Source organism: Microcaecilia unicolor, chromosome 2 (genome assembly GCF_901765095.1).
Source record: "Microcaecilia unicolor chromosome 2, aMicUni1.1, whole genome shotgun sequence".
Classification (NCBI taxonomy): domain Eukaryota; kingdom Metazoa; phylum Chordata; class Amphibia; order Gymnophiona; family Siphonopidae; genus Microcaecilia; species Microcaecilia unicolor.
In genome coordinates, this window is record NC_044032.1 from 488,445,695 (window position 1) to 488,462,463 (window position 16,769).

The window sequence follows — 16,769 nt, forward strand, 5'->3', positions numbered from 1 at the left end:
TCTCTCCCCCCTTGCAATGCAAACTAATTTTACAGCAATACCTTGGGCAAAAACAATATTGCTTCTTACCCCTCCAATTAATTGCAAAATATTTAATATTACACTACCTTTTCTAAAACGCTAAACTCTCTTTCCTTCTCCCTTCCTTACTCAATACCCCATCTTAAACATACATATGCAACCCCTCAGCCCTATCAGGATCTAGCAAGGACCCAAATCAAAAGTTTAACAGATCATAGGACAATAAGTATGCCTCTGCAACTGTTCAGTCCTGCATACTACTACTAATCGTTTCTACAGTGCTACTAGACATACACAGCACTGTACATATTATATACAGGTACTTTCTCTGTCCCAAGGGGGCTCACAATCTAAGTTTTTTTGTACCTGGGGCAATGGAGGGTTAAGTGACTTGCCCAAGGTCACAAGCAGCTACAGTGAGAATTGAACCAAGGTCGCCAGGATCAAAGCCCACTGCACTAACCATTATGCTACTCCTCCACTCCTTCATGAACAGAAACACTACTCAGCAACACACAGAAACCTCTCAAAGTGTATACAGCACTTTCGCCTTCCCGATGTAACTTCACTGCCACTTAGTTGGTGTCACGTATACACAGCAGGAACCTGGGTTTGTAAGCCCTTGGGCCACTGCCAAGGAGCAGCAATGGCAGGAGAATCACCCCAACACCACATAAGGCAGACCGGAACTGGAACACGGTGGACTGGAGTAAGGCTTCACCTACACTTGGCCACCTTTCACCAAGAGTTGAGCTCTGGGCTTCAGGCGGCCGGTAGGACTTGCAGGACACGGCAGGACACAGCAGCAGGCTGACAAATAACAGGAACATAAGATACACGCTGGGTTCCAGGAAAACCCGTAGGCAAACAAACAATCCAGAAACAAGCCGGGTCAGGGCAGGATGTAGACAGAAGAATAGTCCAATAAACAATCCGGGTCTGGGCAGGCGGCAGGCAGAAGAATAGGCCAATAAACAATCCGGGTCTGGGCAGGCGGCAGGCAGAAGAATAGTCCAAAAAACAAGCAGAGTAAAAGTCACCAACACAAACAGCACAAAGGCACTGCAACACTTCACACCAAAGGAACGCCTCTGAAGAACACTGTTGCAAGGCAACTAAGAACCTTACCAGGTGGTTAATAAAGGCAGGTCACAAGGGAGTTCACCAGGTATGGGTGCTGCTTGGTTCCAAAAAACTCCCAAAACAATCTGGAGAGCTGGAAGATCCGGACCGGACCGGACCAGCATATCTTCTGGAACCCGGGAAACAGTAAACCATCACCTCGCAGCATTCCCCAGGTCTAAACCCAGGGGACTGAGGTGACTGCGAGCCCGGGACCTGGGCACAACCGTGACAGTTGGATCTCACATGATTGTCATTGATGTTGAAGGGTAAGGGTAATGCACTTGATATACCACCTTTCTGTGGTATAACCAGTGCACTTTTTCTAGTGAAAAAGGTGCCGGTACTCAAATGCTAGGCCACCCTTCAGGGGTGGGGGTAATCACTGAGGGACCCTCCCCACAATAGCCAGGCTCCCTGCAACCAGTCACAGAACCTATGACAAGGCAGAATTGGTGTGTAGAGCCTGAGCTCTTTCATTAAAACTTGGGGACCATGGGTCAATTTTAGCAGCCAATGGAAAAGGTGCCGGTACTCAGTACCCCCAAGTACCCCCTCAAAAAAAGCCCTGGGTATAACACAAGTAGTTTATATGTTATATATAGGTTGTTTCTCTGCTCCTAGGAAGCTCACAATCTAATTTTTTTTCTACTTGGAGCAATGGAGGGTTGAGTGATTTGCCCAGAGTCACAAAGAGTGGCAGTGAGAATCACTCCAGTTTCCCAGGTTTTCAGCCCACTGCACTCCCACTCCTAGGCAATGTGTCTTCTATCCACAGGATGGCTTCCTAAATGCCTAAGCCACTTCTTCCTTGGTATGCAGATTTGCTACTGATGGTGAACAAGACAAAGGGAAATGTCCACTTGTAGCAAACATGATCCTTTCTAATAGATCAACGATATCCTTTAGACTTTTGCGCTTCTTCAAGGTTGCCGGTGGTAAATCAGAAAACACTTTGGCCTTATTGCTATCCCACTGTAAATATCCCAGTTTATGTGTTTTAGCAGCTACCTACTCCTTCATTAAAAAGTCTTGGAAGCATGTCACAATATTCCTGGGTATCTGTCACTTGGGGGAGGGAAGCCTATAGTGCAGTGTGCTCTAAAAACTTCTTTTTCTTTTTAACAGTTTTAAATACATTCCACTTGCTTACAGAAACAGAGAAAACAAATAAGGCACTATAATATGAAGTAGAAATTAACGTAAGAAAAATTAACGTTAAGAGTTCTCTCATTATACCTCAAATAAGAGGGGCTGTAGAACTATTAGTGGAGAATGCGCAAAAAATAAGCTTCATAGTTTAAACGTACCTTAAATTTAAAGCTAACTACTACCCAAAAAGCAGTCATTTGGTACTGCCGGTAGTCAGGTCACCTTTTTAATATCAAGAACGTAAGTATTCAGGGGCATATCGCAGGAAAAAAGATCCACCTAAAGGTAATAACTTCTTGACACATGGCTAAAACTAACTTCCTTCTCTTGTGTAGCACGAGACACATCCGGATAAATCCATATTCTCTGGCCCAAGAAAAGAGTCGTTGATTTCCTAAAATCTCAGTATTACATTCAGGTCCTGCTCAAACACAAAACTCACTAAAAACGTGGACCGTTCTTGTAACACGTCTGCTGAAGTCTCTAACATAACCAAAATATCCAAATCTTAATTATCACTCTCTTGATCTCTAGGTTTCTTCACAGGAAGAAAATAAAGCTTGTCAAAAGGAGGGATAGATGAAGCGACTAAACCCAGAACTTTCACCAAATACTTTTGCCATGTTGGTATAGGATCTTGACCAATAATTTGGGGAAAATTCAAAACCAGATTAAGATGTCTCAAGAAAATGTCAATATTTTCTAATTTTCTATGTATAATAATCATAGGCGGTCGGTGGCCCAACTGCTTGGGGAGGCTAAAGGGGGCAGGGTTAGGGGTGGGGCCAGGGATGGAGCTTAAATATATAATTGTCTGATAACACAGAAATAAATAAAAATAAAAGTCACAATTAATACCTTTTATTAAATTTAGATATTAGATATGTATCATATGTCAAAGAATAAAGTGGTTGCTCAAAGCATATACTAACCACAATCGCTCAACTGCAAAACACTATGCACAACTTTGTGCAAAAACACACTCAGAACCTTACTGTACCATAAATATTACACTGGGCAGAACTTAATACACTAATATACCACCCATACGGAAAATGCAGACCGTCAACAATATGAAACAAGGGATCATATCACAATTCTCATGTAGAGCCACAAAACACCCGAATTCATTGTTAATGTGGGCTAAAATGCCATAAATAAGTAAATAAATAAATAAATATAAACTTTTAATGTTGAGCACCTGATTCTCAAAGTGGACATATTCCAAACACTATAATGAAAATAAAATGATCTTTTCTACCTTTGTTTTTCTGATCATGCTGGCCCAATATCCGATTCTGCTGCTATCTGTCCTCTTAATTCAGTTTCCAGGGCTTCCTTTCCATTTATTTCTTTACTTTCCGCCTTCTTCATTTCTTGGCCTACATCCGTAAGTAAAAGCTGGGTCCTCCGCAGACTTGACTGTCCAGTGGATCCAGCTTCTGCCTATTTTCTTCATCCATGTGCAGTTTTTCTACTCTCTTCATTTTTCCTCATCTCATCTCCTTCCTCACTCCTCCCTCCCCTCCCTCCATGCCCAGCATTTCTTCTCTCTCCCTTCCCTCTCCTCCATCCATGTCCAGCAACCCTCCTCTCCATCCACCCACCCATGTCCAGCAACCCTTCTCTTCCCTGCCCTCCCCTCCATCCACTCACCCACCCACCCAGCAACCCTCCCCTCCCCTACATCCACCCATGTCCAGCAACTCTCCTCTCCCCCTGCCCACCCCTCCATCCACCCACCCATGTCCAGCAACCCTCCTCTCCCCCTGCCCTCCCCTCTACCCATGTCCAGCAACCCTCCTCTCCCCCCTGCCCTCCCCTCCACCCATGTCCAGCAACCCTCCTCTCCCCCCTGCCCTGCCCTCCATTCACCCATGTCCAGCAACCCTCTTCTCCCCTCCATCCACCCATATCCAGCAACTCTCCTCTGCCCTGCCCTCCCTCCATCGATCGATCCATACACTGCCTTGTAAAAAGTCTACTACAGGCTGGGCAAAGCTCTTCTGCAATCAGAATCAAGCAAGGCCCTGGGGCTGGGAGCTTTAAAATATATTTACATTAGGTAGGGGACCCAAAGGCTAACTTGCCTAGGCTCTACTAGACGCCTAATCCTGCCCAGCTCCTAAGCTTACATCAGACAGAAAGCTCCCTACTCTCACCCGTTAATTGCACATACATTTTTGTGCTTTATTAAAAATCCCGGTTAAGATCGGTAGGAACAGCTCCCAGTCACAGGGTTAAAACTAGCCGCTCTTCTAAAACCTTTCCTGCAGCAACCAGCGAGCCGAGCTCCACTTTCCACAAACACCAAGTCCTCCTCCCTGCGTCGATGGGCGGAGCTTCAAAGACCGGATTGACGCCTGGCATTGGCCCCTTCTCTACTACTACTACTTATCATTTCTATAGTGCTACTAGACATACGCAGCACTGTACACTTGAACATGAAGAGACAGTCCCTGCTCAACAGAGCTTACAATCTAATTAGGACAGACAAACAAGAGATAAAGGGATATTAAAGTGAGGATGATAAAATAAGGGTTCTGAACAAGTGAATAAGGGTTAGGAGTTAAAAGCAGCATCAAAAAGGTGAGCTTTTAGCTTTGATTTGAAGACAGCCAGAGATGGAGCTTGACCTACCGACTCAGGAAGTCTATTCCAGGCATATGGTGCAGCAAGATAAAAGAAATTGAGTCTGGAGTTAGCAGTGGAGGCTAAGGGTGCAGATAAGAGAGATTTACCCAGTGAATGGAGTTCTGAGATAAGCAGCATAAGATGTTTGTACTTTTTTGGGATCTTGCCAGGTATTTGTGACCTGGATTGGCCACCGTTGGAAACAGGATGCTGGGCTTGATAGACCTTTGGTCTATCCCTGTATGGCACTACTTATGTACTTATGACTGGGCAGAAAATGAACCACAGAACTGAATTGTCTCAGGCTCTACTCCCTTGGGCTCCCAGATCCTCCCTCTTTTCCCTATACCCTCCAATCCAGGAACCAACAAGATTTAATTTTTCTTCTTCCTGCCTCTGTGCAGGATCTCGAGTAAATGGACTGTAACTTATTTTTAAGTAAACTTTAAGAGCCTGGTGAGTCAGAGAGTATAGGGGGAGGGCGGAAGAATGGAGGGGAGATGAGGGGGAGATCGCTGATATTGTTCTGTATTATTTGCAGCTAGTACATTTATAATATACAAATGACAGCTGTACAAACTTTTGTTTCCTATTTTTTATTTTAACAAAAAAGATTTAACTTAAGTAAACCTTATGAGCAGGTTTTTCCACACCAAGAAAGGAGGCGCTGGAAGTTGGAACTGGCAGCATGGAGCGGGTTGTCCCAACGCTGCTTAGTACTTGCCGATCTCTAGCAGTTCACCATGGCCTACACAATTATTGGAAAGGCGGGTGGCAGCGGGAGCTGGCTGAGTTTGAGCTCTTCTTCCGGGAGCCCCCCTTCCACAGTGGTTTCTCGTTCTTCTTTGGGTTGCACGAGTGCTTCAGGCGTTCTCCCTCAGACGCCCGCGATTCACATAGCCAGCCTTAATCTGCCTGCGTCGGAGCCTCTCCCTCAGATGCGTCCCACCTCTGTGTAAGACAGGAAGTTGCATTAGAGGAGGCGGGACGCGTCTGAGGGAGAGGCTCAGACGCAGGCAGATTAAGGCTGGCTACGTGAATCGCCGGCGTTGGAGCGGAGGGAGAATGCCTCAGCTGGCCGGAGTGACCACCACGCGGATGGGTGAGAGCGGGGGAGGTGCAAGACTCGCGCGGGAGACGGAAGGAGGCAAGAGACTGGTCACTGCAGCATCTTTTCTAAACATCTGTTTGGACGCCTCTAAGTGCACGATTGGGCTGGGGAGGCTTAGCCTCCCCAAGCCTCTTATACGGGGCGCCTATGATAATAATTTTACCTTTAATCAAAGCAGCCACAGCAGTTTTATTTTCCTTTAATCTTGTTGAAACTCCAGAGCAGAACTTTCCTGCTTCTGAGACAAAGCAGCCACATTAGTCACCAATGCAGAAACTTCAGATGAACACTTGGATAGCACAGTGTCCACCAGCATTTTCCAAATAGACTGAAGAGTGACCTCAAGGCCAGGCATAGCCGATATCATACCTGAAACCTCAGCAGGCCATTGTACAGGCTCCAGCTCTCACAAACATTAATTACAGGAAGGTCATCCTCATCTTCCCCTCCCCCAACCGTCTGCTAGAGGGCCTGGACCATCCGAGTCACAATCTCAATACAGATCTTAGCTGCTACAGACTCAGAGACCCCTCAAAAGCATAGATTCTGTCACGTCAATTTATTTTCAAGGTTATCAAGCACATCACTTTCCATATTCCCTTGCTCTAGGTCCTGCAGCTGTTTCTCCACCTCAGTGAACATTTTGGCATGTTCCCCGATGCAACCTTCTGTTTCAGCAACTCTGTGTCTAGTATCATTCAAACCCTGCTCAAACTCTGTGATCACCTTCATAACCTTGCTCTTCAGCATAGCTAAGACACAAAGTTCTTTAAACTAGATGTGTATCTCAAATGTGGAGAGTTGCACAGGGACAGAAATCTAACCCATTCACGCAAGAATTTAACTGTACCTAAAAAAGATTCCAGCCGGCTCTCTTAGTCTATCTCTAGGTTCAAGCCACAGCACTACAGGCAAGGAAGGAATGGAAGTTGGAACACTCTGGTGCACACATATAAGACTTGTCTTTGATTCGCTGGCACTCTGTGCTGAGAGGTCGCCACAGGCATGCATCAGTGGGTCAAGTAACCTCTGATGCTCATGCCTGTCTCAGAGATGAGGCCTGTGCATCAGCCCAGAAGCAGAGAGGGTTAATGGAAGACTTTCCACATCTGCACTGTTAAAGCATGGAGGAGGCAGCAGCACTCAAAGAACTTGGTACTTGGTAGGTAAGAGGCCGGCGCAGGTGCAGCTTACACTTCTATGGGAAACCCACAGGAACTGCTTCCATCCCCGTGGGAACCCCGCAGGAACTGCTTCCGTCCCCCCAGGAACCCTGCAGGAACTGCTTCCATCCCCGTGGGAACCCCGCAGGAACTGCTTCCGACCCTGCAGGAACTGCTTCCGCCCCCAGTGGAACCCCACAGAAACTGCTTCCATCCCCAGTGGAACCCCCGCAGCCCCAGAAGGGGTTCCTGTGAAACCCATTTACATGCAGGTCTCTAATCTGAAGGCTGTCTTCACCATCACCATTATCGAGTGGATCACCAGCTCTACTTCTTTTTCAGAGACATGCTGCCTGCTTGAATGCTTGCCATCACCATCTTGGAGGACCTCCTGCCAATATTTTTTTAAAGGGGCACCATTTACTGCAGTCAGTTCCAGATCATTATACCACCTCTTAAATCCACTGCAGTATGATACAACCTGCTGTTTATTTTGCTCTTTTTAACAATGGGCCACAGGAGCCTCGGATTTAGGCGACCATCCTGGAGGGTGATGTCACTTCCTCCCCATGTTAAGATTTTAAAGATTGTTTTTCAGGTACCTGGGAACCGGAACCAGGTTTATTGCAGGAAAGGTTGTTGCCCTATATACCCAAGACCTTTTTGTTAAAATCAAGGTGTATGTATGATGATTCCCTCTGTGAAGCAATTGAGAACAGAAAAGAGCTTTTTCAGGAGTGGTTCTTTCTCCATAGAATATGTTGCTAGAGGAATTAAGGGTGCAGTGAGGTAGATTCTGAGAGAGATTGAAAGCCTAGTTAATTCCAGTACGAGGTGACATCTTTAACGGTAATGGAGTTGGGCAGGTTATATGGGGTATTTTATAATAGGTCAGAATATGATATGATTCAGAATGGGTTTAATTCATACGTTTTTGTATTTATTATGTAAACTGCTTTGGGTGACCATAAGGCCAGAAGTAGGGCCAGTGCAAGGCAGACTTTTTTTATGGTCTAAGCCCTGAAAATGGCAAGGACAATCAGGATCAAGTATACATTATTTTTTATTTATTTATTATTTATTCATTTAACATAATTATACAAGAAACCTCTTGTATTGAAAAGCGTCCATTGACCTAAAAATAATATATAATAATAACAGTAACAAACTATAGGAAAAAAGACACTCAAGTCCATAAATTGAGATCCAAGAATTCGGAAATACAGAGAGAATAGCAAAAAGAGAGAAAAAAACATTAAGGATAATGCAATCTCTGTTAGGAGAACTTGACATATTCTTTAACGCTTTTCCTTTTTCACTGAGTTTACAAGCGCTGAGAGTTGGGCAGGTTCTGTAAATACATATTTTTTCCCCTCAAGCCTTACTATGCATTTGCAGGGGTATCTTAAAAAATAGGTACCTCCCAAGTGCAAAACTTCTGGCTTAAGGAGCAAAAACTGTTTCCTCCGCCGTCTAGTCTCCTTAGAGACATCAGGAAAAAGTAATATATTAAAACCTATAAAAGATTTATCTTTATTACGGAAAAATAGACGGAAAATCCAGTTCTTGTCCGGCAATAATGCAACTGTCGCCACTAATGTGGCGGCTGTTGCCAATTCCGTATCGGAAGATTCAAGCAAAAGAGAAACATCTATAGGTTGTTCATTTACAGGATTCGAGTCTTTCTCTGGAATATAATAGACTTGAGAAAATGGTGGCAGATTCTGATCTGGTATATTCAAAACTTCATGTAGATAACGTTTCAACATCTCTAGAGGAAGTATATTTGGTAATCGAGGAAAATTGACGAATCTCAAATTGTAACTTTTCATATGATTCTCAAATACTTCCATTCTTTGCCTAAGATTCGTCAAGTCTTTTACCATTGCTGGTTGTAATGTCTCCAATTTTACAATCCTTTGATCCATCTTATCTACTTTATCATCTAAGGCTTTTACTTCTTCCTCTTTCTTTTTCAAAGCATTTTCCACGGAATTTACTCTAGGTGCAATATCATTAATCTGCTTAATAAATGTTTGTCCCAAAGTAGACATTAAGTCCCACAGTACTTCAAGTGTTACCTCCTTTGGTTTTACTACCAATTCTTTGGGAAGTTCATACCTTGCAGAAGGCTGTCCAATTATCTCAGCTTCTCTCCTCTCGATCTGTGGCGCTTCTTTGGGCAAACTGCCCTCCATTCCTTCCACTGTTGTGATTACAGTCTCCTGCTGACGCTCTTCTGAGTCCTTCACTCCCCGTTGGGGCGACCCTGTCGGTTCCAGCAGGAAGGAGCTAGCACCAATCGGTTGAGGAGGAGGAGTGCGCATGACGGGGCTCAGCGTAGTATCGAGTCCGGGGGAAGCTGTAGTCTCCCAACTGCCAGCGTTCTGTACCGGAGGCATTCCGCCACTTTGGTCGAGTCCTGGAGCTCGCACATACCGATCCATAGGACCAGGTAACGGGGAAAATAGCGGGGAGGCTCTGGCCGCAGTTTTCCCTCGACGTTTAGGCATAGTAACAGGAGGAGCGCGATACTCAGCGTCCTATCAGAGCGCAGCCATCTTGGATCTCTGAGATCTGCAGGCCAAGTATACATTATTTTATACCACATTCATATCATATGCTATGAGAATGGATGCTGTATATCTCAGTGGAACTTAAGAGAGTAAAATGTTGTAATAAAACTATTAGATTTGACAATGAATGTGACTGTTGGGTAGACTGGATGGATCATGCAGGCCTTTATCTGCCGTCACTTACTATGCTACTAAATATAAATAACTAAGGTCTTTTTCTTGGTAGTGACACGTAACTCGGGGCCTCTTTTACAAAGCTGCGCTATCAGTTCTCGGTGCAGCAAATGAGAGGAAGCCCATTCAGTTCCTATGGGCTTCCTCTCATTAGCCGCACGGTAATTGCTAGCGCAGCGTTGTAAAAGAGGCCCTCAGAGCCCAGCATTCTGTATCTGTGTTTGGGGTTATTTTCTCTATGTGCAACATTAAATTACATCTACCATTTATATGCCCAGTGTCCTTGTCTCCCAAGATCTTTCTGCAAATCTTTGTAATCCTCTGCTTTTTAACAACTTTAAATAATTTTGTGTCTGCACATCTGACTACCTCGCTCATCACTTGTATCTCCAGATCATTTATGATTATGTTAAATCAGCACAGATTCTGGTACAGATTCTTGAGGCATTCTATTACTCTGCCTTTTCCAAGTGGATAGCTGATTAAATGGTCCTGTTCTGTTTCCTGTCTTATCTGACCATTGCAAATCCCCGTAGAGAAGCACCGCAAAAGCAGCAGACCATGATACACTACATACAAAAGCACCCAAAGAAAGAGTAGTATAGACAGCAAAGCTCTTTCAGAGGAAAAACAAGAGGACGGCTGAATAAGAAGTAGAACTTTATTCCTGAAAGGACCCGACACAGCACCGTGTTTCGGCAAAGTGCCTGCCTCAGGGGTCTATTTGAAAAGTCTCAACAGAAGGTGAGCTGTCCTGGTCAAAGAAAACGCGGTACATGTAAAGGCAAAAATGATTCTGTCAAGGCTCACAAGCATTGGCTTTGCTGTGCTTCTGAGTCTTGACTGTTTTTCCTCTGGAAGAGCTTTGCTGGTTACACTACTCTTTCTTTGGGCCATTGCAAATCCTTCACATAAAAGTTTAAGCACTAGGATAGGCCCAGTCGACCAATACAACAAACCAGTTTTGTTATTTACATAAAATAAATCTTGAATATGTGGAAGCACAGCAGCCAAGAAAGGTTGAATTGGACAATGTATGTTTATCTACAGTAATTTTAACAGCAGAATGAAAACTATCAATTCAAAGCTACAATACAAAAAAAATCTACTTCAGAACAAGATGTACCTGTGTTGACAATTGAACTTCTTACTTACCTATGTTTTTCTAGCTCATTGTGTGATGACCTGTTGACAAAAAATATATATAGTTTTAGAACCTGCAATTCTTACAATGGTTGAATAACTCTCATAAGCCCCATAAGAAAACACACTGTAATTAGACAGTCACAGAACTTGCATAAGAGATTATTTATAGTCCCAGCTGGAGCAAGCTTGAGGGACTATATCACCTCACATTTTCAAAAATCCTTCCTTAGAAAATAGGGATTCATATTCCATAGATAAGAGATTCAAGCACAGCTAAGGTAATTTATGGATATCAAGGACCTAGAATTTCATGATCACAAAAATGTGTACTTAACCTACATACAACATTGCTATATTGCTTAAATCTCAGTGCTGCAAGTGTCTCTCCATATATATTATGTCTTCATTTTTGAACTCATGCTCCTCAAGAATTTCTTTCCCCCCAAACGACATCTCTCCCAAAGTTACACCACCCTCAACCAAGTAACCCCCCTCTGTGCCTACCTTAACGGAATCAGTGATGGTCAGTGGTGTAGGCATGAGCAATACTCACTTGCTCCTGCCCTTGCCGGTGCCCAAATCCAAAATGGCACCAGTGATCCCTAGTACTCCCACTAGGAATCAAGTTTCTGTATGAAAGCAGCAGGGATACTGCAGATTGGTGACTCCCACAGTAAATCAAGGTGCAATATAGGTTCGCTTTTCATCAGACCTTGATAACTTCTTCATCAAGTGGCATTAGGGCCTTAACAAGTGTTATTTGGCCTTACTACAACCTAAAAGGCCCAATGCTGCTTGACTAAAAATACATGTGACCGCGGGTTAGGTAGTAATGAGATGCAGATGCAAAATATGCATATGCATGTTTTACATCTCATTACTATGCAAATACTGTAATGCACTTGTAGTGACACACTGCAAGTCACATTAGGGCCCAAAAACCACGGTAAAATATCCTCAGCTTTTTGCTGGGGATATTCTACTGTTTGGTAACATTGGGCCGTCAATGCAGGGTCCTTGCAAGGCATCCGCCCCCCCCCCCCCAGATTTAACCCCCCCCTGCCACAAGGCCTGCCCATCCCCACAAGAACAAGCCCCCCCCCCACCCAAAAGGGCTACCTTATCTTATTGGTGGTCCGGAGGGGGGGGTCCGCTAGGAGCGATGCTCAGATGCTCCTGGATTAACACCCTTCCCTCCCCAGACCACCAATGAGATAAGAAAGTCCTTTGGGGTGGGGGGGGGGGGGAAGGCTTGCTCTTGTGGGAGTGAGCGGGATTGTGGCACAGGGGGATTTAAGTCGGGGAAAAGCTGGATGCCTGAGGGGACCCTGCACTGGCAGCCCAGGAGCATTGGACCGTGGCTTTGCAAGGTGGTTCTCAAGCAGCGTTATTCTCCTGCCAAAAAAAAAGAAGCTTTTAGAGGTTTTATTATCCCTATTTATCTACCTAGCATAGATTGAAATTAAACACACACAACCCCATGCAGCAGAATTAGATAATTCAGAAGCAGCAGTCCATATTAATATAAGCTTTCAGCTACTTTAGTACAGGCGGCCATTTAAAAAACCCTGGAACGATGCTGATAATGGGCAGAATGCCCTATTCATTTGCTTTTCTTTACTGTTCTATTTGGACAAACTTTGAAGACATTACAAACAAATAAGTGAAGTGCCGGGTCAACACAGATTCAACTCCCATCAAATTCAGCTGGCATTACCTACACTGCATAAAATACATCTGGCACAAGCTCAGCAACTCTTCTGCACACATGCTCTTTAGGACCAAATCAATGCATCACCAGCCAGTCTTCTCCATGTATAGCAAATATTTAACAATATACACCCTGCCTGCCTAAAATATATACTGTGTCTGCATTAATACTACATTTGCCATTTTTTCCCTTTTCCTTTAAACTGTCCAAGAAAAAAAAACCCAGCCATGTAGAAGGCAAACACTTCATTAATAAGCTGGACACGCTGCAAAGCAAGCACCCACGTTGTTGCTCTGCCAATAAATGTAACTGTGACCTCAGGAGACAAACATCTCCAGAAACAATAAGTTATTTGGTCTGCATTCTGCATTATTTCTGAGCCTGTAATGGGTACACTATGCACCCAGGAACATGTTGCATGCCTCATGTTTCTCTCCTCGGAAGCCAAGCTGGAGAATGCTAGAAACTGTTTAAACAGTAAAGGAATTTTTAGTAACGAGTGTCCACCCGTTATGGTAACAAATACAGAAAGTGTATTCAAGTGAATGGAAAAGCTTCTTCTGGTCCTTCACACTAGTTTTATGCAGAATTGTCCTTTAATCTCATGGGCCCAGCTGTGCCCTGAAGTCATGCTCCCTGACTGCAGAACATATGCAAAAGCACGTTCTTAAACCTTAATATTTTTAAAAACATGTATTAGATTTCTAAAAAATAAAGAAAGAAATAAAATAAAATTTTCTCCCTTTCGCCCACCTACCCCAACTTTATTTCATCATCATTGGAGGTTGAGGTACAAAGGGTTAACCGGGAGTTCCCCCCCCCCCCCCCCCCCCCCACACTTTAAATTCCTTTCCTTTCTAATTCAGCCACTGCACTGATAATCCTCCAACTGAAAAGTATGAGGAGGGAATGGAAGGGATTTGGGATTTAGCTCACACCTTTTTCAGTTGTAGCTGAAGGTACAGCAGGTATCTCTATTGCCCCATGTACAAAATAAAGCAGCATTTCCCCAGTCCAGTCTTGGAATACCCCTTGCCAGTCAGGTTTTTAGGATATCCACAATGAATATGCATTAAAGAGATTTGCATATAATGGAGGTAGTATATGCAAATCAAGTTCATGCATATTCATTGTGGATATTCTGAAAACCTGACTGACATGGGGTACTCCAGGACTGAACTTGGGAAATACTGTAATAAAGTACTTGTATATAATATGTAAACCACTTTGATAGTAACCACAGAAAGGCAGTATATCAAATCCCATCTCTTTTTTCTTTCCCTGGAGGGCCCACAATCTAAGGGTCCTGTTTTCTAAGCTGCGCTGTAGGCGCACTAACCTTTTTAGCGCACGCTAAAAACGCTAGCATGCCTTAGTAAACAGGGCCCCTAAGTTTGTACCTATAGAACTCAATTCAAATGTACTCCCAAACCAGTCAGTGAGTACCTCTCAGGATAAAATGTCTCCAGATGGATTAGCACTGCATACACTGACAGGCACGAACCTAAACCAGATATGATGGAAATTCTCTCAGTCCCTCAGATTGACTGCTCGTGCTTATCTCATCATTTGCACTATGCCAAAGACAGCCTCCCTCTAGAAATTATAAATGTATAATATGTAGAAGCTGGAAAGTTCTTCTTAATCAACCTAGTGGTGCCCCATACAACTGGGGCAATTTCTATATCTTTCCACTATGTTTTCTTAGGTGTTTGAGGATCACATGGTACTGACATTTCTGTTAGTAATGCCAGCCCTATGCATTTATCCTTTACCATAAAGTCTAGTTTTCTTGCATCCAACTTTTATCAATGGGAGTGGGAAATGTCCCAGGTGATCACAATAGAGAATGACACAGGGGCAAAGTTTGGCCCCATCCCCGTGGGTTCTGTCTCCGTCCCCACCCCATCCCCGCAGGTTCTGTCCCCGTCCCGTCCTCGTGGGCTCTGTCCTCATCTGCAGAAGCCTTGAACACTTATGATTTTATATTTAAATCATTTTATTAAAATATAAAAAGGAACAATATGCTGTGCAACTGTTGTGTATAAATTACAAATAGAAAACAATAATAACAATGAGCAGCTATAATAACCCTCCTTCCCACCACCACCCTCTACCCTTCCAACCCCAACAACAGGTGATTTCTACTACACCAAGGAATCCTAATTCACACTGTTAAAATGTCCAGGGGTATAAAATACAACCCGTTCTATATGCTCTAGAGGGGAAAAATATGCCCTATGAAGCACTGTTATGGTTTTTTAATCTGTGGATAAATAAGAAGTCAGCAACAATCTCAGGATTCAATCTAGCTCTCCTGACTTCCACAGTCCTTCCTGGAATAAAAGTTGTCTTCTTAGAAGATGTGATGGTTGCAGGATATACAGGATCCCCCATGCAAATTTTGCTAGTTGTGGCCAGTATGTTTGCTTGTTTTTCAAAAAAAAAAAAAAAGTCAAAATATCTTTGTAGGCATCACTCAAACATACATAACAGTCCAGTTCATTAACAGGCTTCAAAGTAGAAAATGACAAGTTTGTCCCCGTCCTGTCGGATCTGTCCCCGTCACCATTCCCATGGTTACTGCGGTTCCCCGTCCCCGTGTCACTCTCTAGATCGCAACTTCTTCATTCTCCACAATTCTGTTAGGGTCATAACCCCAGTATTATTCTGCCACAATGCTTTAGTGAGATGTGCTTTTTTTTATCATATTGATGTACATGTCTCCTGACTTAAGTACATCTCACTTAGGGCTTTTTTTTTTTACAAAGCCGCACTAGCGATTCCTGTGTGACAAATGAGAGGAAGCCCATAGGAATCAGTAGTGCGGCTCTGTAAAAGATGTCCTCAGTAAGATGTGTGACCATTTCCAGTTCAGTGCTACAAAATCTGCATTTCTTTTAGCATTTTGTTTCTATACTGGCTGTGAACCAACTTGTCCATGATCCACAATTCCTGTGCTGCATTTGTCAATAGCTCTTCTTTATGTTTAAAGTCAACTCTCCGTAGTCATTCTTAAGTCGGGTTTTGATCTACTTGTTCTGAAGAGACTCTTGTTTCCTTCTTTATGTATGCTTTTAGCCACTATTCTTTCCTTTCTTTGCTGGTCTAAGAAATTCTTTAAGAAATTTGTTTCTCTTGTTTGCAAATTTTGTTGCTTCTTTTTCCCCCATGTGCTGGTGGATTCTCACTCATTCCTTGTCTAAGTGTAAGGATGTAGCCGTTTGCTTTCATAATTCAGCATTTGAGTCTGCTGATGCAGTTCAATATGCCTGGAAGCCTATAATAGTAGCTCTGGATGTAGAACCTATTTTTATAAGATCCATATTACCTACAAATCCTAGGGATGTATGTTTTTGGCATTTACTGTTGAGAAATGCTTGGGTTCCCTTCTCCCCAGGAGCAGTAAACACCACGCCCACAATGTAGCCAGCCCTCGCCAGCACCAAGAGATTGAATTCTGAATCTACCTCTGTCTCATGCACTATTTATGGGGTCATCCAAACAGCATTCCTTCCTTTGGAAAAGCCATCCTTAAATCTGCCTTCCTCAAACATTTCAGAAAGGAGAAATCAGACTTTATTATCAATAATTCAGATTGGATTGTAACTCTCTTTGAGATGAAAGAGAAAGTGAAGACGTGAAGGCCCATTTTTACATAGAACACCAATATGTGAATGCCCCAACCTGGACATCTCAATTTCCAATTCCCCTGGTAGGTTACAAAAGGCACTGATGAATGCTGAGCCTTCTGTAAAATACTGTAAGGAGGAGCAGGATTGCAGATGTAATTCCCAGCATGTCCCCAATTATGGTGAGAACAGCTTCATAAAATCACTACTCCCGACAGCATTAATCCCCTATATCCACCAGGCAGATCTCCCCACATCAGCACGGGTTCCTTCTCCCACCCACAGACACCCCATATATATTAGCATGTGTTCCCCTCAATCTCCAGG

The 16,769-nt window shown here is 43.6% G+C and overlaps 1 protein-coding gene across 1 annotated transcript in view; it reads right to left on the reverse strand.

The window, feature by feature from the left end:
* Positions 1 to 16,769, reverse strand: part of MXD4 (MAX dimerization protein 4) — a 104,290-nt gene that overhangs the window by 73,664 nt on the left and 13,857 nt on the right. Inside the window, exon 3 of the mRNA XM_030191109.1 lies at positions 11,109 to 11,138. Coding sequence (XP_030046969.1) covers positions 11,109 to 11,138 — 30 coding nt within the window. The remainder of the gene's footprint in view (positions 1 to 11,108; positions 11,139 to 16,769) is intronic.